This window comes from Tubulanus polymorphus, chromosome 5 (genome assembly GCF_964204645.1).
Source record: "Tubulanus polymorphus chromosome 5, tnTubPoly1.2, whole genome shotgun sequence".
NCBI classification, from domain to species: domain Eukaryota; kingdom Metazoa; phylum Nemertea; class Palaeonemertea; order Tubulaniformes; family Tubulanidae; genus Tubulanus; species Tubulanus polymorphus.
In genome coordinates this window covers 4522405-4544262 of record NC_134029.1, presented here as the reverse complement: position 1 = coordinate 4544262, position 21858 = coordinate 4522405, and the positions used below count along the sequence as shown (strand labels likewise).

Sequence of the window (21858 nt, the reverse complement as noted above, 5' to 3'; positions counted from 1 at the left end):
TATCGATGACAATTATTCCTTGGATTGGTCTTATAATATCTAGTTTGTTGATTGTAATCAAACTCTTTCGTCGCGACAATCGTTTCAAAAATGCGAGCACTTTTTCTCAGGATGAGCGATGTATGAAGAATCTGATTTGCATAGTCATAGCATATTTCATATTGAATGCGCCAAACACCCTTCAAAATATGTTATCTGATATGACAGATGTAATGCACAATTTGCCTATCCAAATCGTCCATTTATTGAATTTGATCGGCGGAGTTTTGATGATCACAAACAGCGCCATTAACTTTTTCATTTACGTTGTCAATTTGAAACCTTTTCGCACAGAACTGGTTCTAATATGGCGGTTGTATAGACCCCAGCAGACATAGTCTATAAAAAGAGGACCCCGTTCCATTGTATCGTTAATTAAGAACAAAGTCCAAAATCTGAATATACTATTATCCAAATAGCAGAAGTAAAGCTAATTAATGACTAAGCTAGAAAAAGCTACAACTATACTCCGAAGTAAGTGCATAATATTCAATGGGGAGCTGCAACATTAGTTGTCCCACCAGATGGCGTGACGAGCGCTCACTCTTGTTGTCCATGAACTTTGAACTCACTGACCCACTAAATATACTTTGAATCCATTTTCACCTAGATATTGGTGTTTTTTTTTTTCATTAGTAACTAATTTATTTAAGAGATAATTTCATTCGATTCTCAATGAAATAAAGAAGAAATAGTAGAAGAAATTGTCGAACGCGAAAGACCGAGTAACTACTAGCGAACCTGGCGGATTCTTGCTTGCCACAGGAGCGTTGAGGTACCCATTGATGAAATTAGAATTTGTAGATCCTCAATAATGCAATGGTTTAGAACTGGAACCGAAATTCCAAAACGCAGAATCCTTACAAGATTTCATAAACAAATACCTTTACAATATCCAAACACTGTTGATAATTGCAATACATTACCATAGATGCAATGCGTCGATGTAAATCCGCAGGTTTTAGTATCTATCCCGCAATGAGTAAATCTATCCAGGTGCTTTCATCCCATTCATTACGAAAGTAAAGATTACCTGGCGGGAAAGAAAATACGACAGCTGATCGATACAAATCTCATAACGAGGAAACCGTACAATTTATCATTAGCATTTACTCGTTGTTACTTAGAAAAGACTTAGTTCAGGAATGAATTTGATTTGATTCGGGGATCATCGTCGGCATCAAGTAAAGCGTCTGTAACCTCGAAGTAACCTTTTCGATGGATCCATGAAGCGTGCGCTAATGACCGGTTTAATAGGACATTATCGCCGTGATAACACTCTGTGATACACGAAAATAATCATTACCACATTGAAGATTTGGACGAACAAACTATTACAGTCTCCTCAGTCAAACGATACGGCTATGATATATTTGAGAAATGCCCGGGTTTACATGTAAGATCGGTTCTGTAGTTTCACAAACTAGGATTAGCCCTCTGTGGACTTGACGTTTGTAACTTAAGATAGAGAAAACAAACCATAATTCATATAAATTCTGTTTCAATCATTTTTACGATTTTGGAAGGATTTTACCATTCTTCATATTCGTCAAATCTCCTATTCACACGACGACATCAACTACTTCGCGGCCATTTTTTCATTTATTATCGTCGATCATCTCGTTTTGTTGGATTAACGTTTCACACATTGAACGCGAGCTATCAATAATGTACAAAACTATGTAGCCATTTATCACTTGTCGTTTGTGAAATCTGTCGACTTGACAGTAACTGATCGTGTATTTTTAGTTCTAAACAACAGCATCTTTTGGTTGCCACGTAATCTCGTCTTAAGACGGCGATTCATTTTCATTTGATGCCTTCGAGTGCTAATTCAGTCAGGGTCCCATAGGAAGTGATGATATTGGTGCAACGCCTTGTTTGGTCTACTAGGAAGTGTTAGTTTGGGGACATTGTCGTTGAGTGTTTCCAAGCTTAGATGTACGTATCGACAACGATCAGAAGAGTCATATTTACGATGAACGTCCCGAGCGTTTCTGCTCAGTATTCTGAAGATGACTATTAGGATAGTCGAAACGTTGAATAAACTACAAGCTCATGGAAACATTTTCGGATTTTATATTATTTTCTTCGTTATTATTGTGGAATTTACTAAAACATATTATCGTCTCGTTATTTCAACGTTTCGACATATCCTAATAGCCATCTTTTTGGGAATATTATGGAGATGAGTAGTAGGAAAGGGTCAAAAATATGAAATAAACTTCTAGCGTAGTTCAAAGAAATATTTCAGACTCCTTTTTTATTCATTGTGGGATTTCATGTCATCTTTACAATACGATCAAACTGTTTCGTCAATCATTCCACGACGTTTGCTCAAGGAATTTAGGGTAGGTTTCCATGGCACACATTCCAGAAGTAGTTTTCACGAATTTTAAGTAGGCTTCGGAATTTTATTTATATAAAATATTTGCTTACATTTACCTGGGAAATAAATGAATCGGTTCGATCAAATTGATTTCCTTTATTCTTACGAAACGGCCGACTGAAGCACGTGTGATCGACACTTGCACTGAAACTAATGAGTAAACATTCAAATTCACGCTCGTTGCTGAAATACGTGCTATAACGCTGAATACATGTTAACTGTTTGCTATGTTTCTGAATGGTTAAGACACTTTTAAAATTATCGCGCTCAGAGTTTGCTCGTATTTGCATTGCTTAACAACCAAATGAATTAATAATAAGCCAACCCCTGCCAACAGACCTTGGATACATCGGTATTTACAAATTACCTTCAGTTCCAGTAACATAGAAAATTCCGAAAGTGTCAAGGATCTAATTCAAGCTATTCCCATCGATGGATAGCTCATTTTGGATTACACAAGGTCTTTAAAGTACGTATTATTAAATATACATTTGGTTTTTTCATTTGGCTATTTGTTTTAATGGATTTGTCATGCAGCTCTTAAACTTGGACCCGGTTCCTGAGTCGAGATATAAAGTAATATCTGTGTTAATGATTTTAATAATAAGACTAATTCAGATCAAAGGTTACTTTGCGATTATCTCTTTTTTTCTGGAATCGGATCCAGTTAATGTGTACTTTGTTCAGTTGTTCAGTATGCGCAAACTTTAAGTCTCCTTTCTCGGTTTGCTTTGGGGGAGTCATGTTGTCCATAATGTCTCAAATTACAAAACTTCAAAAAAACCAGCAGCATTCAAAATAAACACAGCTTTTCAACGATCAAAAAGTGATGTCAGTTCGACGAAATTCTATTTTTGAATGCGCTATTTACAATTCTAATAGTTTTCATTGTCTAGAAATGAATTCAAGTCGGTGAATAATAAGCGTTTTTAGCGTTCATTAAAAACCGACTGATATAGCATTATTTACTCTTATTTCTGATGATTATAAACACATATTTACGCAGTAGACGCTTGCGTAGTCCTGCGCAAATTATATGTCAAATAAAGACTATCAGTACTAAGTATTTACCGGTAAACATTTGCCAACCGATATTGGGATATATTGTATTGCGCGGACAAACGGAACTGCAACAATATTAATATGTTAGTTAGATAAATGACCACTTAGTCGGCTAGGGTAAGGCCATGGTCACAGACACACACACGCGTGTGGTTTCTCTCTACCCTGAACCCAGCCGCTTCGACTGAGCATTCAGTCGCACGCGAAAATCACTTCAAGTGTTCGCCGTACCGCGCTCATTCACACAGCAGCTCGCGGGGTTCCGATTCACACCGCATCTGCCTTTCATCCGCGAGCTAATAAGAAGCGAAGTCTGCAACGAGTTGTTTAGAAGAACTCGGCGAGGTTGAATTCGAATCTATCTCCCGTCTTTCTGGACTTAATAATCAACTAACTGCAGCTATGCCGGAATAAAGTGATTTGAAACAATTTACAAGCTATGATAAAATCCAACGGGGATAATCTTATCATCTAGAAAAACTACCTGATTTCGAGAAGTAAGGTATAACACAAGGTAAGGTTTTTCATTTTTTAAACTAAAGGTTTAATTCTATATCGATAATTCATTGTCATATACATCAATGCAGCCCCACTGAATGCATCAAACATATCGAAGTCGACTCTGTTCAGAAACGTCGTTTAATCATGATTACATTCCGAATGAATAGCGGATTTTAGAGATGCGTGGTTCAGTTGCTGGAGAACATTTGAAAATTCAACGCATAAAACTAACACAGCCATTAATCCCCGATTACACGACACAGCGTATCACTGTTAATCGGGTTTTACCGAATCGAGTCGGGTAAGTTGGCGAAACGACGATGACTCCTTCAAATAGCGTCGAATCTGTGTTTGATCGATTAAATCGACTGGAAACCTGACGGATTATAAGACTCTAACGGCTACTTATCGCCGCAACTGAGAGACCTATAAGGCTTACATTGAAGTGACTACAGAAACCTCACGGGTTCCTCAGAATATATTCTATTTAAGAGTTGCGTGCGTTTATATAATTTAATCGGACAATTATGTTACCAAGAGCTCATTCTCGGTCGTTGTCTAAAAGCGTTGACTTATTCGATGATTTGAGAGCGAGGAAATTATCGATTCATCGGACTGCGCATAAGACTGCTGCCTTCGACAAACACGGGAGTCAAAAACCCGAAATCGATTATCTTTCAGATTTAAGAGTTATGAAATAGAATACCAGCTTCATCGTTTTTATATATACATGATTAATACCGGTTTGTTTTGCTTGACGTATATGTTGGAACGAATCATTAGCGATAAAATCGATATTGACCACGTCCAGTCGTCAGGAAATCACACGCCGAATATAACATTATACATATACATGTGTTTGTATCGCAGGACTTGAAGTTTCGTCCTAATAGTGATTAAACACGACACACGCTTCAACAGTCCTTTCATTTCAGTAATAACGCTTATAATATGCAAAAATGAATCAACAACGTCACAAATTGACCACGTGGGCGCATCGAGGGGTCAATTTCACAATCGCGGCTTAGACTTCAAACCAGGCAAATACCGAATTCTACCGCTAATACAAAACTTAAGACCTCCTTCGACTTTAATCACGAGCGTAAAATTGGGCTCTAAACTTTGTAGGATGTTGCGTTATTCTCATCATGCGTTTTATCAATTCATTTACTAATTGTTTGAATCAATCTGCGTTGTACGTGAACTTCTATGTCCAACAGCATCGTCCACATCGACTAAAGTTTTAATCTAAACCCATTAAAAATCATTTTCAACACGACTTTAAAGAATTATTTATGGAGGATGACATTATCAGCAGCTTCCGGTAATTATTTGTACGGGCAATGCGCTTCCACGGACCCGGATTGGCGAGACCAAAATGTCCGATAGCATAAACAACCCGGCAATGTTATCCCATTATCGCCAACCATCTTTCATTTTCACCAGAAAGTAGCTCATCGGAGCGAAGATCACTAGCTCTGAATTGAATTCACGATCCTCTAGTAATGAATACACTGATTGCCACTAAATATGAGCGTCTCTAAAACTATTTATCGGCGGCGGATATGAAGCAGGTCATCCCACTGTAAATATGTGGATCTTGGCTAATTTCATTCCTGCGCACGGACAATGATAAGCTTATCGGGGACTAGTGGGACTAATATTGAAGTGCTGTCGCGTGCACCAAACGGTGAAATCAGCCGAGTAGTCGACCAATCTTCATCCGCGTACCTGCTGTGTACATATTGATAGCAACTGATAAACATGGTATCCGGTAAACATTGAAACCGGTCGGTTATACCCTGCTGCCAGATTCCTAGTGTTTTCCGAATCTAAACTGCTTGAAAATGCGCCATAAAACATCCACGATATCAGAAGCACACTTGAATTTGTACCTGTCCAGGTCCATAAATCTTAAGATGAAATATTGATTTAAGAACAAAATTTGTTCAGTATTCCAAGCATCCATTGGTTGGACTTTAATTTGAAAATTTAAGAGCACATAGTAAATAACCTTTTAAAATTAATGTCCGTAAATTTTGCAAACATAATTGAGATTTCTAGAATGTTGCGCGCTCTAACAGTTGTCCATCGGCTGGACTCAATCGCCGGTAGTTAATCTTCTAAAAATCGTTTTCATTACTTCTTTAACACATTATTGACATTACCAGACAGCTGGCCGCCGCCGGATGCGTATATCCGAAAATGAATTTATTGCCCGTAGGAATCTCTTCGGATGTTCTCCGCGAATCAGAGGGGAAATATTTCACCTTGTGGCACGCGGAAGTTTTGCTTCAAGATCTCGCCATCACACGGTTGCTTATCTGCTAATGCGTCTGTTTTCCGAGCTTTTCTCGCGCCGTCGTCGGCTTTATTTTAAACTAACAAAAACGAGCCTCCGGGCTTCAACTGCCGTTCAACATCGAATCCCATTAGAAATACGTTGCGAGCAAACGATAGTTTTATAGCATGCCACCGGGTAATGGTTATTTCATAAGGGTGTCATGTGAGCCGTTGTTATTGTGATTCATTGAAATTTAATGACTACTTCCGCGGGGAACGCAAGTAAAAAAGATCATTATTATCCAGTGTTTCGTTGGCAAATCAACAAAGATCATTTCAAGGCCACCGGTAGAAAATGCAATTTCTTTTAATCTTTCTCGCTGCAAGATTAATCGAATCGAATAAGCCTATTCATTGCACTATCTTCAAATAAACCACTAATTAATCTAAGTTTGATCATAGCGTTGAAAATCAAAAGTTCAAATCAGCATAGATCAATCCAATTAATCTACGTGATTTGACTTATCGGACACTAATTAGTGCAGCCGATCGAATTCAATTAGTGATATAAACATTCAAATGATAGGGAGAAATGTCGCAATGCCAGTCGACCTTCAAGTCCAACGCGCACGACACTGGGAAACGCTCGTTAGGGGAAAAATATGTCATAATTCATCGAATCCAAATATTCAGTCTTTTACAACTTGGAAAAAAGAGGTTTGAAAAAAACTTAAGATTCAAGTGGAGTTTCGAGTTAAGAACTAGATACCAGTTGTTGTATCGACAACTATCACCGTATCGAGTATGACATGAAACTACAGAAAAACTGGCTCCGATAGCTTCTGCCAAAGTTTCTTATATCTCATATCTGTTCTCTGTGTCTTTTTTGCGAGCGAACAGTGAAAGGGATCGTCTGTGGTACGCGCTGATCAGGTGGTGTCGTCACAAAATAATTGAAGATATATATATTTACATGTGTGTTATCGATTAGCGGTGTTAGCTGTTTATCTGAAGTAATGTCCACCGTGACTGTTAGATACGACAGTCTTAGACTACCGGACGTGCTTAGCGTCCTCAAAATGCCTCGCCGTCTTATCGAGTGTAACAAAACAACTCCTTATCGTTTCTGCCATGAATGGTGCTCGCTCACCAGGTGTCTTATAAACTTCCAAATTCTGTTAGCGAACTTACGATGGGCATCGACACAACGGCGGCGGTCTCGTCGTGGAGGTTAGATTAACCATCCAGGATTAGTCTTGGGAAAAAAGATCCTAACGACATCAGACAAACAAACAAACAAAATGACATGTTTCGCTTTTTTTTTCAATTTTTAGATTCCAAATCTTTAGATTACTTCTACGTTGACGCGTATTCGATTACCCCCATTTTTGGAGTAGCCTACGGTTGTAATTCAACTGTGGCTGGTACACCTAGCGGAGGCTTGATTACCCCGTAGCGTTGCCGGTAGTGGCCCATTCCACCGAATCGTTATCGAGAGATCGTTTATATTAATCCGATTCTCATCAACGTGCGAATAATGATTTGTCGTCACTTTTACGCGAGTGACTCAACATCTCCAAGGTTGTTGACCATAAGATCTATTAAATCGACAGATTTCCGTCACGCATAGCAGCGCCACAAACTAAACGCCCAGTTAGCAGGGTTTATATCGTATACAGACGTTAAAGCGCTGCCTTGAAATGAAGAAGCTTTATCCTTATAGCTCCTTCATGTGTCGAAATTAAGATAATATATTCAAATGTTTGATGGAAATGAATTAATCTGTTTGAAAAAAAGATAGATAAACAACCGAATAATAATGATGATATACACACCATTTCTATATCGATTTAAAAGCGATTTAAGATCTTTGAAAAAAGCAAGAAAACGTTTTATCCTAGAGAATGTCTCAAATCTATGACCAACTGCTTAAAGCCACATGTAACATCCATGAATTTGATATTTCGATCTTCTTGACGCGATATCAATTTCTTATAATTGCTTCTCTGATTTAATTCCTTCAAATAAGAAATTTCTATCGGTAATGATAATGTATAATTTCTAGAGATTGATTGATCAGACTGTTTCAAATTAGAGAAATTTGCGGCTAACTAATTATGATTACCCATTCTCTCCCCACAAAGCAAATTGCATTTCGCATTAAGTTACGGCCTGATTAGTTTATCTGACCTGCGTATCAATTAATCCCAGACGTAGGCCCTACTGGTGTAACCAACTGAGAGACTATCCTTATTGTTATAACAGAAATATAAGGATTAATTCCGGTGCTATTCGATCAGGCAAAAGACTTAAGAAAACAACTCCGCAAGTCTACCGTATTCTACCGTTGTTTGATAAGGAAAATATCGAAAAGATCGAAACGAGCAAAAACCCATCTACAAAACTTTGTAATATGTCAGAAATTGTGTTTTAGTAAGTCGCAAATATTCTGGTTGTCTCAAATAATCTGAGGTCATGATAACGCACACCAAAGTAATGCTTTCATTAAACAAAAAGATAACAAAATTGACTGATTTCTCTGTACATAGTTTATCGTGAAAAAATGAAGGTAATTTGAATTGCGCTCGACGTAATCGAATTTTGATCACGATTTCGAACGCTTCGGCTCAGATTTTCGTCTCGCTCAACGATCAATAAACGTTAAGAAAAAAACCGCCAATCATAAGATATTTTTCACATTCAGCCTATTGTTTTGGTTGTCACCGGGAAATCCGGAATCCGTTCATTATTCTAGAAACGGCTCTCGGTGGTTTGCTGCACTGATTGAGCGCCTCGTTTCCTCGAGTGTACGGCGCGGGCGTGCTGCAGTCAATGCGTATGTAGATCACCACTAACTCTCAGAAGTCATTCGATTACTGCTTCATTCTCAAAGGATACATAAAAAACACACTTTCGTTCGATTGTTCGTGGCATGTTAAGTCGTCAATATCGCATTCACCCAAAGCTCGCTCTATCCTCTCGCGGTTTCCATAACTCACTTAGTTGTCGCACTGACACTGATACCAATTCGTCATAAAACCGATATAAAAATTCACCGATGAAGCCGTATATCGTAAACTTACTTTTGACATTTGATATGTTTTCCATTTTGCCACATCAAAACACTTACTTGGTTTTAGATTTCTCAGTCCAACGCACACGATGCAAAGAAACAGGGAAACACAGAACGGTTGATATCGGTGAATTCTAGCGGGCGACTGGCCCCTGATAAAGATCAAATATGTTGATATTTTTAATTTTCTGTAGAATTATCGGTAAAAACCATTCGTGAAAGTTTCCCGTTTAAAAGGATCATACAATCGTATCTCATCGATTTGGGATTTAGATTCTGCGAACTTTTTGGTTGAGATCTCGATCGAGTTCGACGACGAATCCTCGCTCGCTGCTCTTTATGATACGGGACTTCTTCAAAACACTGGAGACGCGTTCATGCAGCGCATCGAATTCTGATACCTGGAATTGACAGTTTCGTAATGATTCATCTAATTTGAACGCGCGTCTGGTTTAGCGCCGCTTATACGTCGTGATAATTCAAATTCAAATTCAAATCTTCACCCCATGACGGCGACTGACTGGCTCCACACCAGCCGTCACCGACTGTTATCATTCAAGTGCCGTATCTTCAATATTCCATTCAATATCAGTTAGATATTCTAAGTCTATTCTATACTAGGGGCCTACGTTTTGTTCTTATCATCTTATGTTTGCTTTATGTTTAAAGCACTATTATGCCAGTGCCCATCAGCTGGAGTACTATACTCGTTTTTTCCTGGTCGTAAGTAATACGTTAGGTTTCCGGATACAAATCGGATCGGAAGCCATCATTTTTCCGGCGCATTTGATTAATATTGTTTGGCGTCGGATCATGATATGACACGAGTCTTTCAGTCTTTTTGATCTATTGAATCCTCTCTGACAATACTGAAACATCGGAGAGAGACGTTCGGATTGGTTTACCGATAACTACCGTGACGTTCTGTATAGTAGTCGAAACGACGAAGAGCTGCCCGATTGATGTCATTGTTCACGTGAAGATGGAAAATGTCGTAGATGAGTTTGAAGTATAAACTGCCAATTGTCGGCGATGTCCAAAATCGGTAACGATTGCGTCGCACGGCTTTATTGCGGGTATGATTACATACCGCAGCGACAGCTTCAAGACATGATAAACCGGATAACTAGATACGAAATCTATGCATCGTTGCCCGGTCGTATAAGCTTATCGAAACATGTTTATATCAGCCGAAAGCATCTTCCGAGATGATTCATTTTCATATCTATTGGATTAACTGCATCAGCGGAATCTCCGTTGACGAACGCTGCAGAAAGTGCAAGGCGAAAGCGAAATATGAAGCGTATTCGGTTCTATTTTTATAGCGTTTGTCATTGTCAAACTGCGCTTTTCGCCGAAATGAAAATCTTAAGTAAACGAACAAAAAAATAATCCATTTCGTCTTCAGATTACTTTCCGTGCGATCACCGTTAAAATAGTCTAGACGTTTACAAGCAAACGACAAACTAGCAGACAGGCCTGTTTGCCTCGAGACGATTAATTTGTTTTTGTAAGATCTTATTCCACAAAGATTTGAAGTTAATGATAAAAGAAAAAAACGTTTGTTATTCATTTCAGCGGCTTGAAAAGTTTGACAAGCTCGACTGAACGTAACTGATAGTGTTTACACGAATCATTACGACAAGAGATTTTTCATATTTCATCTGGCATTTCGATTTACATATTGTTTGCGAGGAATGATGACTATTTTATACGGTCAGATATGATCGAATTTATTTCATTCGTGAGTTAAGATTCGTGGAAGGTAGATCTTTCGCAATTCAAGGCATTGACTAACTAAACGAGTTGCCTAAAAACGTCAGAAATAATCACGCCTCACTCGGATTCATTTTTCTTACATCAAAACAACATTTCCTAACGCGTGGAAATACATTATGCTATCGGATCAGTATTTTTTGTAAAAATGTCAAGTGTCATTTTTCATTTAACTACCGTCGCTCGATTAATCGGTTTACACTCGCAGACGGTTTCGACTGATTGCGGTTGCGCCTGACACAGGCTGCCGCATGACTAGACGCGTGTGTACCAGGTTTCATCACAAAAAAATAAATGAATGTTCTTCATATGACCCACTGATATTAACTCATTATCATATACATGGTAAATATATTTGGTCTTGTTATACGTTATAAGATCCATTCGTATTCATGTCTAAGTCAGCAGAATGGCCACATTCAGGCGGTAAAAATGAGATTTAAGGGTCCACTATATACTCACAAATTTTAATGATTAAAAACTTACTTTTTTCCACAAATGTTAAATGAAAATACATGACGTATCAAAACGTCTTGTCTTTTTAAATGTGTGTACCGCGGGTTTTTAATCTTTCTGTTTTCGAGTTGTCAAAGAAGTTTGTTGTGACTCTGACAATAAACTACGCGAATATAGTCACGAGAACGAAAAGCTCCAACATCGCATATGAAGTATAGCCTCTGCTTCAAGCCCCGGCGGAATCGTACGATGTATGGAAAAATTAGTAAGATTTTAATGATATGATGTAGCTTAACGTTTAGCTGATAATCGGCCTAATTCACACGGTATCATTATAATGCATCGTAACTGATCTCGAAGTTGAATAAAAAAACGAATGAAAAAATAAGTTCAAACGCGTTATTTTGAAGATGACATGAGTCAATCCAGGCTAACACCGGTTAATTTCATGCGCCGACAGACAAACTTGTCGCGCGGGCGAGAAATATCGCGCATTACCATCGGTAACCTATGACACAAACAACTGTCAATTTGTTGTATTTCTGATAAATAGCTGACATCCAGATGAGGTTTATTGCTATTGCGCCATATGGACAGACGCCTGTTACTAATATCTAATAAAACGAGTCGACGAATCCGTTATGACAGTTACTCATATATTTCCGGCGCGCGTAATCAAACGGTAAGATGAACGGCATCCGTTCTCTCAGACAAACATCATCTTCCCCTCTCTAGCTCCCTCTCTGACCTTTTCTTCATTTGATTAGTGTACATCCTCACCTGCCAGAGTTGTAATCATATCTGCATCTCGACTATACGCTCTTCATGTGAATTATATTCATGTATGTTATTATTATATAAAGTCTATATAATGTATATAAGTCATTAGATGTTATTTTTGAGTTACATAGACGCACTTTTCTTTATCATTTCAGATCATCTCCGGGATGGACGCGGTGACCGGGGTTACGGAAATGACCTACACGGCGGTAAATGCGGATACCGGCGCGCCGTTTTCAGATAACGACACGACAGGTTTACTGAACACGACGAACTCGACGTACAGCGTCTTCCAGGGATTCCGAACTCAAAACGAATTCTACGATAATTACACGATTATGTTGAAGATCGACCGGTCGGTGACGCCGATCTGGTGGATCTTAGGAATACCGGGAAACATACTTAGTTTCATGGTTTGGATACAGCGACGTATGAGACATTCATCCGGGATATATCTAGCCGCGTTGTCTTTATTCGACTGTTGTTTTCTGTTGAGCAATATCGTATTCGAATTGCAAGAGACCTGGGACGTGGGGACTATGGATCATCCGTTCGTCTGCGAAGGATTCCCGGTGTTTTTTCTCACGTTCCAGTACTTATCCCCGTTGCTGGTGTTAGCCTTCACGGTCGAGAGGTACATATCCGTGTGTTTTCCGTTCAAAAGGGATAAATACTGCACGATCGGAAGGGCTACTAAAGTCACCATACTGCTGATCACGATATCGTTCGTTTTGGCGCTAGTTCAAGGATACTTTTACATATACGATCGCCAGAGCGGCACATGCAAACCGCGACCTGAGGCGTTACACGGCGGCACGGCGTCGATCTGGTCGATTTGGACTTGGATTTCGGAGGTGTTAGTATTCGTGCTCGTTCCACTGGTGGTGCTCATTTTTAACATTTTAGTTATCAAGGTAGCGCGTAAACTATCGAAAAGCGAAGCCGTTTATTTGAACAGTAAAAATGTGCCGAAAACGAGCGCCACGACGGTCATGTTACTCGCCGTATCTTTTTACTTGATTATTGGCGTATTGCCGGTTACTATCGTCTATGCCTTGTACGTGATCTTTCCATTGGGCGATATCAAAATACCCCTATCCGAGGTACCCACCAATCCGCAATGGCACAGACATTTCGTTTACGGTACAGTTCGTACTACGTTCGAAGTATTCGGCATGTCGCATTACGCGTGCAAATTTTATATTTACTGCCTGACCGGGAAAGTATTCCGCAAAGAGCTGCGGTTACTATTTCAGCGCGTATGCTGCAAGAAAGCGTACCTGGCGTATGTGATGCGGTCGCGCGGTACTTACACCTACGAATTGTCCGATTCCCGCAAACAGAACGGAACGTGCGTATAGGTGTCGCTGTTATCGACCGAATGTCGAGAAAGATATTAATTATCTTTCTTCTTATTCAATTAATGATTAAATTGTTGTGTTTGAATAAACCTTTTTTGATTACTTGAAGTACAGAGAATGGACGGGCGAAGGGAAAATAAAGGAATGAAAACAGTTTTTTCTTTGACATGGGGTGAAATGAAAGCAATTTTTTGATATTCGACTTTTTCCATATAAAATCTCGGAAGAACTGCAGAATGAAAAGAGGAGTGAACATTGATTTATCGAACTGTTAACAAAATGGTGCAAATCGTTAAATCGAAAATCGAGAATACGGTGAAAACACGACAACTGAAAAACGAACCATTTTTCGTATGATGTTTTTGAACTGTGGGCTGCAGATCCGTACTCCAAGTAATCAAAAATACCTTATACTATTATCGTTATTACATATTGTATATTATATTGCGTGCTATTTTGCCTAAAACTCAGAAAAACTATTGCAAGCCAATAAACAATCATTCTACTAAAGTGTCTATATTGTCTCTACGTTGTCACTACATTTTCTCTATTTCGTTGCCAAATGTTCATTTTTTTAAGTTTAAGCCATCATTTTCAATTACTTCAACTTTCTTGATTCACCGCCCGTACCGCGGTAAACTCGTCGAAATAACGCTACTTTATCATTTCGACGCAGAATCGTGAAGGAAACGTGCTGAAATTAATGCTAAAAGACCGGTAGCTTTCCTATAAATACGCACGCGCGTAGTTAAATTGAATCTGACGTTCTAATTTTGGGTTTTTTGCCAACATCCACGCAATGGAATCAACGTCGCGTGAAGAAAAATGAACGCGAAGATACTTTGTAATGGAATATTCTGTAATTTCCTCGGTATTTTAACGCCAACTGATTAATATCACATGCCTGATGGCAGGAATCCAGCCCAACCTAAGTCATCCGATATATGGATATCTTCTGTGCCATATGACTTCATTCATCAGAGTTCGGTTCGAAAAATTGCTGAAATCCACAATATTGGTATTAATGGTATATTGTAACAAGAGAGAAATTCCCCCGCTAAAGTGGCCCCAGCCATTGACGGCTCGTCCTACAAATAAATCGACGTGTCAAAACAAACAACTCCCACGGGTGGTCTCGATAAAGGACTCGTAAATGGTTAATTTAGAAAAGAGTATAATTTACATATTGGATAGATACAGTTAATATACAAAATATATATATCATTTACATGATTGAGTAGTACACAATTTATATACAACATTACTTACTGGCTTTCGTAATAACACCATATTCTGTGATCTATAACAAAAGCTTTTAATCTGCGATATCAATAATACCATAAGCGATGAATTGAATTTATCAATATTTAAGTCTGACGACTCTTCCGGGGTTCGAATCCTCAATTTTGACGAGAATGAAATCATTTTTTCTCAGAGCCAGTCATTAGTTTACGACGACTATTCAAGTGCTATCATCCGTCTGACTTAAACGATCAAAGTTCGTCGACGATTATCTTCGTAACCCCGGTCCTTTCATTCAACTTTGACGAACGACATTATGTATATACTTAGTTTTGCTGCCACGTAAACTTGAATAGATCTAAACGAATGATTCCTAATATTGAAATTTAGAAAAAGAAACTCAATTTCAAGCGAGAAAAAAAAACTATTTACATTTACAACACATTCAAGCTATTTACAAAATAGTCGCGCGATATTATGATTATACATTTATAGAATATGCTTATGATTTATTCACAAAAATATCACGGTTTAGTTGTAATCGATTCTATATCTAATTAGATACGAGTTTATTCGAATGTCACATTGAAACGTGCTTTTTATCACCGCCGAATTTTAAAACAATAAGGACACGATTCGGAACTATAACGACACGCGTATTGGCCTGGGCTGTTGAGACTCGATGTTTTAAATAGGCCGGCCGACGACTAGCCGCTTCCCAAGACCAAGAAACTAAGAATATCGCTACGATGCCCTATATATGTATATATCTACGTAGTACACATCAACTTTAAAAGCCGGGCGATCGGGCGATCGTTTTCAATAGGAGTACACAGACACCAGATATCAACGTTGGAAATATCTTATACAGAGTGATGATCGTCAGTAGGAGCCGCTTGTGATTTCTGTTACAGTCGTTTTTAACGGGGATTTCGTTTCCGCGGGGTTTGTTGCACAATCATGGTTTAAATCTAAGACCAGTCTAAGAAGAAATTCCTCCGTAATCGATCTAACAACTTAAGACAAGTCTTAGGATCGAAAATCACGTTTAGACTCGATATCACGACTGTACAACTGGACCCAGATGTTGAAGCTCTGTTGAATCGGTCTACTAGTCGTTTCGATGCCAAAGCCTGACACCACCTGGCGGCGCGCGCGTGTACTAGTTTTACTATGATTAGATACGCTAATACCATCGTATTAAATATAATATTATATATGATGATGGATATAATATATATTGCGGTTAGGCCACACTCATGAATAACCGGCGTGCATAACGTACGATATTACAGTTACTATTTGGAACCCGATCTGACAATACTTTACAGCGATTCCGATGTGAATGCTTGCGGCAGACGATTTCACCACTCTCGATTCGACAGATACTAGAAAAGAGACGAGACAAATATAGATTTTTTTCTATTTTCTCATACACGTACATGATATAAATAACATCTCAAGTTTTGAGTTATTTAGTTCTGCTGTAAGCGACAGTGATCGACATTTAAAATACAAAGATTTTTATTGTGATAGAAAATCGTATTCTATCTCACGGTTGAATTTGAAAATCGTTATTATCTAGTTCAAACGTTACAACAGGTGAACTCATTGATTGACCCGCAGGACCCGGTTAACAAGTTCTTGTTTTAGTTAGAATCAAAGGTTAAAAGCGTATTAACCCTTAAGTCAAAATTTTAACTGAAACTATGGGTGGAACCAGTTTTTTATGAATTGTTTTATCAAATACCAACCCCTAGGGTTAGATTGACTAATATTTCAGTTGAAGAGGTTATACTATATTTGCCGTTAGCCCTAACTGTAACCTTTTGACTTAATCCCGAGGACGCTATCAAGTCGATTAATTGATCTCCTTCGATACCGTTTCGTACTTACTTCTATTATAATCAGGGTCCTGCGGTGATTTACCGGGTGGGCTATCCGCCTGCGGTTTCGATGTGATCAGTTTTCTACTGTGGCCATCAGGAATCATATTCGCCTCGATAGCTTCTGTTGTCGTAGTCGTCGTTGTAGTTGTCGTCTTCAGTAAAGCCGGGTCAACGTATTCTACACAAATAAAAAGAGAAATCTGCATTTCCGATTTTGAAAACGTTAATGTTTGTCGATATCTGACTCAAATTTCAAAATTCGACAAACGTTCAAACCTCCTTACGATGCATTGTCCCTTACTAAAACACTACAAGTTCAATTCATGAAATATGAAACTTATACTTTCTTTATCACAATTTCAAGGGTGACATAAGACATTTTAACGTCAATGTTTGTGCCCTTTCTTTCGGCAGATATAGATGAAGATAACTTCATACTGAAACTCGTAAGCACCAGTACAGAATGGTGAACATCATCCACGATTTTAATGGGCGACAGAATAGAGTTATTATATATCAGAAATTTCTATTAAAAACACCATTTGTAATAGGCTATAAAAACAGCGCAGTATGTCTCAAAGAACAGCGCAGTATGTCTAAAACAACAAAACAACCTGTGGACATTGGTTGCTTACACGGATTATTTTTCTTTCGGATAAAGAGCACGCGGATTCGAAAGCATATACGACAGCTCAGTTAAAGACTTACTGCCCTTGACGTATAAACCCTGCTTAGCTCCCGGGGACTAATTCGCTCTTATCGGTGACGATAAACCCTGTGTTTTGCTTACCTTCAAGTATCATAGACTTGGCGTCGTGTCCTAGTGTGTTCTCCGATACGCACGTGTATTCACCGAAATCTTCTTTCTGCACGCTGTGAATAGTTAACGATAATACTTTCTCGCTGTCGCCGGTGTCGTACATCTGAACATCGTATTTCTTTTTGGATGAACCGATTTCCTCGACTTCTTTCAGCCAGTAACTTCCCGCCAACGGATTCGCCGATATTTCGCATTCAAGTATTGTCATTTTACCAACAGATTGGCTTATCCATTTATTAGGCAAGTGAACGCGCGGTGCATCTGTAAAGAGGTAAAATGATACAGTTTGTATTGTTTGATATCAAAATTAGCCGAAGTGAAGGATGTGCATTTTCAATTATTCAGCCACTGCTAAGACGGTCTACACTACGCCTCTGATTAAATTTCTTCACCGCGATTTTCTATTTTGAATAGTACATCGACTTACAATGAACTATGACTTTAGTTTGATGGCTTGCTTGTGGTCCGACGCCATTGTCGGCCACGCATTCGTATATGTCCTGACAGTACCTAGTGGCGTTGTGAATCACCAGTACTTCGCCCTCAGCCGTATATTCTGCAAATCGAACGTGAATATACAAAATATATTATATATAGAATTTCGAGTCTCGGGCAGTAGCGCAAATTACTATACACAAAACGGACAATTTATGAGCATTAGCGATGCTGTACACATAGTGCGAAAACAATTTCATCAATTTGTTTTACAACCTCATCAAACAGTAAAATACCGCGTAACACAACGGCTTATTATCCCCGAGGGTGAAGGAAAACCACGAAAATGCATCTATTGCATGCAGTCTTTGCTCAATGGCGGCGATTTTAGTGTCAGTGGCTTATGCAGCATTGATTCGTAATAGATCGCCAAACTCTCAGTTAAGTAGACCTTTCTATAAAAGATGTCTGTTTCCTAATTCCCTTCATGACATCATCAAATTGCCCACTAGTGATTAGCTGTATGGAAATATAAGACACCACGATAGAAATGTGATGACATCATAAAGGATTTATGGGACACCTTTTATCAATTGGTCTATACAATACATTATTGAATATACTGACTTATTTTTTCATCATGGCCGAAATTCGTATCACTGATCCGATACCAGGTGACTCTCGGGGTAGGGCTACCAGTCGCGTTACATATCAACCGTAACGTATTGCCTTCGCTAACGATAACTTGGGACACTGTGCCCTGCAAACGCGGAGCGTCTGAAATAGAAATGAATGAGATTTTATTGTCTCCGTATGAGGCAAGTTTGATACATATTATCACAGAGAAAGACACCGAGCGAACGCGTTAAGCGGTTCACGCGTCCAGTGAGTGACGTGGCTTGCCTGGTGCAACATCAAGTAGACATCTTTAACCGAATATGCAAGAATTATGCAAAAATGCTGAAAGACCCAGTCGCACTGGCTAAAATGACAGAAAATACCATCAAGGGTTCGTCACAAAGAATTGAATGAAATCAAAAGAAATCAACGAAATCAAACAGACAACTTGAAAGATCTCGTGGTCGGTAGTTTTATGCAGGAAAAGAACCAGATAAGAGCATTCGCGAATAGAGGGACAGCTTTCTTCTATTTAACTCTTCAGAATGCCACGTTTATCTTCGATTCAACGCTATTAACACAGCGCACTCAGAGTCTCCGTTTTAATTTCCCGACCATTTTTTCATTCCGTCGTTTAATCAGCCATACGCAAAACGGGGCGAATACGAATGAAAATCAATGAAGCACCATTAGACGCCATTACTGAGGTTTGAGGTGTACGCGTGAACTCTCGGCGGAACGAAGCATTCACCGCGTCGAAAATATAACGTTTCATGTGATCCGATAAGCGAATAACCTCGGAACGGCGGCGAACAAACGACGGCGAGCCATGAGCTTTCTGATCAAATTCATACGCGATTCATTTTCAAAAAACTCGGCTAGCAATATTCTCGTTAATAACCTGAACGTCGTTTATTTGGAGTATTTCGCCATCCATATGAAATTTTCTGGTGGTTTTTCGCGCGTTACTCTCATTGCCAGTCATTCGTTATTCGACAAGTGAATGAGCGATTTTTATATGACTGTTTACTATTCCTCGGCTGACTTGAGATATAAAACGCGGACCGATGCGACTGGTGTGTTTGATCATATATGCGGTTTGTGTTCGTGTCGCTACGCGCCGCAGATAGTGTGCACACAAGCAGAAGTTTAATTCGAAGACATCCATCAACTGTATACGTCATTGAATAAACACGTGTTCTTGTCGTCCGTCTAACTAGGGATGGGACGGACGCATGAATGGCGAACAAAATGCATTTTGATTAAGTTTCAAGGGACGATACTTCATAAATAAGTCTGCTCGTCAATGTAGTCTCTCAAGTTGATTACGTATATTATGGGGAATGTATCTTACAGCGTCCATTGCGAGTTATGCGAGGGAGGGACACTTTGAGATACGGTGTACCGAAAATTTGCGAAAAACAAAGAAAATCCACAGCAACCTCAATTTGCTAGTTGAAATTCTAAAAGGTATTCTTGTTTGGTGATATCCGATTCAGCCGCTAGCTATGCGAGCGTTCAATGTGTTACATAGATGGCGACACTTGACAGTCGCATAATGACTTGCGGGCTAATGGCCCCATTGCCCGTTAATACGAATTGCTTTGCGGAAATAGTTTTATATTTATTTGCAAGCGATATATAGTACGTAAAACGACTGAGACTAGTATGCCCGGAATGCCATCATTGACTCACCGTGGAAAACCCTCGGAGAGGTTTAATTTTACGTCGGATGATATTATCGCCATTAATGGCCCGGTTACTGCTCCCAAGATGGCGGACAGGTCTAGAATAATTCGGTTATAAAAACGTTTACCGTGTCACTAGCCGTTTTTACATGTATGTGCCGAGTGCACAAAATAGCGATTAAATAAATGTATTTTATCAGCAGCGATGCAGTAAACCGCATGGTGACATTCTTCGATTATATAACAACGCCCCCGGAAACGGCAATAAAAGATTTAGACTTTTATATCTCGGGCGAGGATATCAACCTATAAATAAAATTGTACTTAACGTCGATACCAAAAAAAATGTAATTACTTTTGATTCCTGATGTAAATCACCTTCTACCGAATCCTGGTTCTGTGCCCCTCCCGCAGTTCAAACTTAGAGGAAGACTGCATTTGGTTTGGAAAATAACTCAAAAAGGCTAATTCGGGTATCATATCATAATCAATCTGATGAAATAAAGCCCGGTTTCGACAGCTGAAACCAGCTTAAGGTAAGCTGATTGTGAGCCTATTACATCGCCTCAGTGCTTATTACGTCATATTGCTTGCTTGACCGTCATTCGAACTGATGACTTACCAAAAATAGATTCAAAGCATGAATGGGACTTAGAAAACTACCTGGTTGTATCATAATGGTCGGTTATAAGGTGTAACCGCCAATAAGTATAGCCTCTCATCACAGAACGTACATCATCACCGAACGGTCTAGACTTTCTGAAATCGGTGTTGTGGAAGTCAAGTTCGCCTAAGTAACCAATGATGTTTGTGTTGAGTATCAGTATAGCGTTACGAATGTGTTTGGTTAATGAAGGTGGAGTTTTCCGGGTTTAGGCGGTGTTTGTACTATTTCCGATAACTTCATTTTGCGTTGCCGTCATCTATTGCTCTCCGGAGAACTTGTACGCACCACCACGTCGGCGCTGCGTGCATACATCGCAATCCGCTCTGTGAAGATCAGAGGATAGGCCGCAATCCAGGGTTGGAATCATCTATGACATTGTCCGTCGTGTCCCAGATGAACACCACGAGTCGTTCTTTTCATTTTTACGATACCGTATACGGATGAATTGATGGACGCGGCGTTTTGCGGTGTAATGATACTATCTATCAAAGACTCAGCGTCGTGGTCATCGCCGCCGCGACAAGCCACCGAAACAAACCATCTCTCTAACCAGCGCAGCGGTCAGAGAATCACTCGAGTAAATACAACAGGAAATAAACGATCGCGAATAGAAATTCCCGGCAAATAGACAAAATGCCCTCGGTGAACATAACCGACGTATTTAATGTACGACTAATGTTGGAAGAACGATATTGCGTAATGGAGGCAATAAATCTATATCAAAATGGCGGAAGCTTTGTGGTCGCAAAAACTGATGCGGCACGCGGCCAACAGTTCTC

The 21858-nt window shown here is 39.3% G+C and overlaps 2 protein-coding genes across 2 annotated transcripts in view; one reads left to right on the top strand and one right to left on the bottom strand.

Annotated features, from left to right (window-relative positions):
• The first annotated feature begins 3998 nt into the window (after positions 1 to 3998).
• Positions 3999 to 13962, top strand: LOC141906166 (growth hormone secretagogue receptor type 1-like). Its single transcript, XM_074795388.1, has 2 exons — positions 3999 to 4004; positions 12515 to 13962. Exon 2 carries the CDS (start codon positions 12527 to 12529, stop codon positions 13718 to 13720), a length of 1194 nt encoding a protein of 397 aa, XP_074651489.1. The 5' UTR covers positions 3999 to 4004; positions 12515 to 12526; the 3' UTR covers positions 13721 to 13962.
• A 952-nt stretch (positions 13963 to 14914) lies between these two features.
• LOC141905400 (opioid-binding protein/cell adhesion molecule homolog) overlaps positions 14915 to 21858 on the bottom strand; it is a 49174-nt gene continuing 42230 nt past the window's right edge. Inside the window, exons 5-9 of the mRNA XM_074794250.1 lie at positions 18734 to 18883; positions 18099 to 18227; positions 17642 to 17932; positions 16859 to 17029; positions 14915 to 16350 (exon numbers count right to left, since the gene is read on the bottom strand). Of these exons, the coding sequence (XP_074650351.1) occupies positions 16220 to 16350; positions 16859 to 17029; positions 17642 to 17932; positions 18099 to 18227; positions 18734 to 18883 (872 nt within the window). The 3' untranslated portion in view covers positions 14915 to 16219. The remainder of the gene's footprint in view (positions 16351 to 16858; positions 17030 to 17641; positions 17933 to 18098; positions 18228 to 18733; positions 18884 to 21858) is intronic.

Coding starts and splice junctions, on each gene's coding strand:
- LOC141906166 (XM_074795388.1), top strand. CDS start 12,527: ATGGACGCGGTGACCGGGGTTACGGAAATGACCTACACGGCGGTAAAT.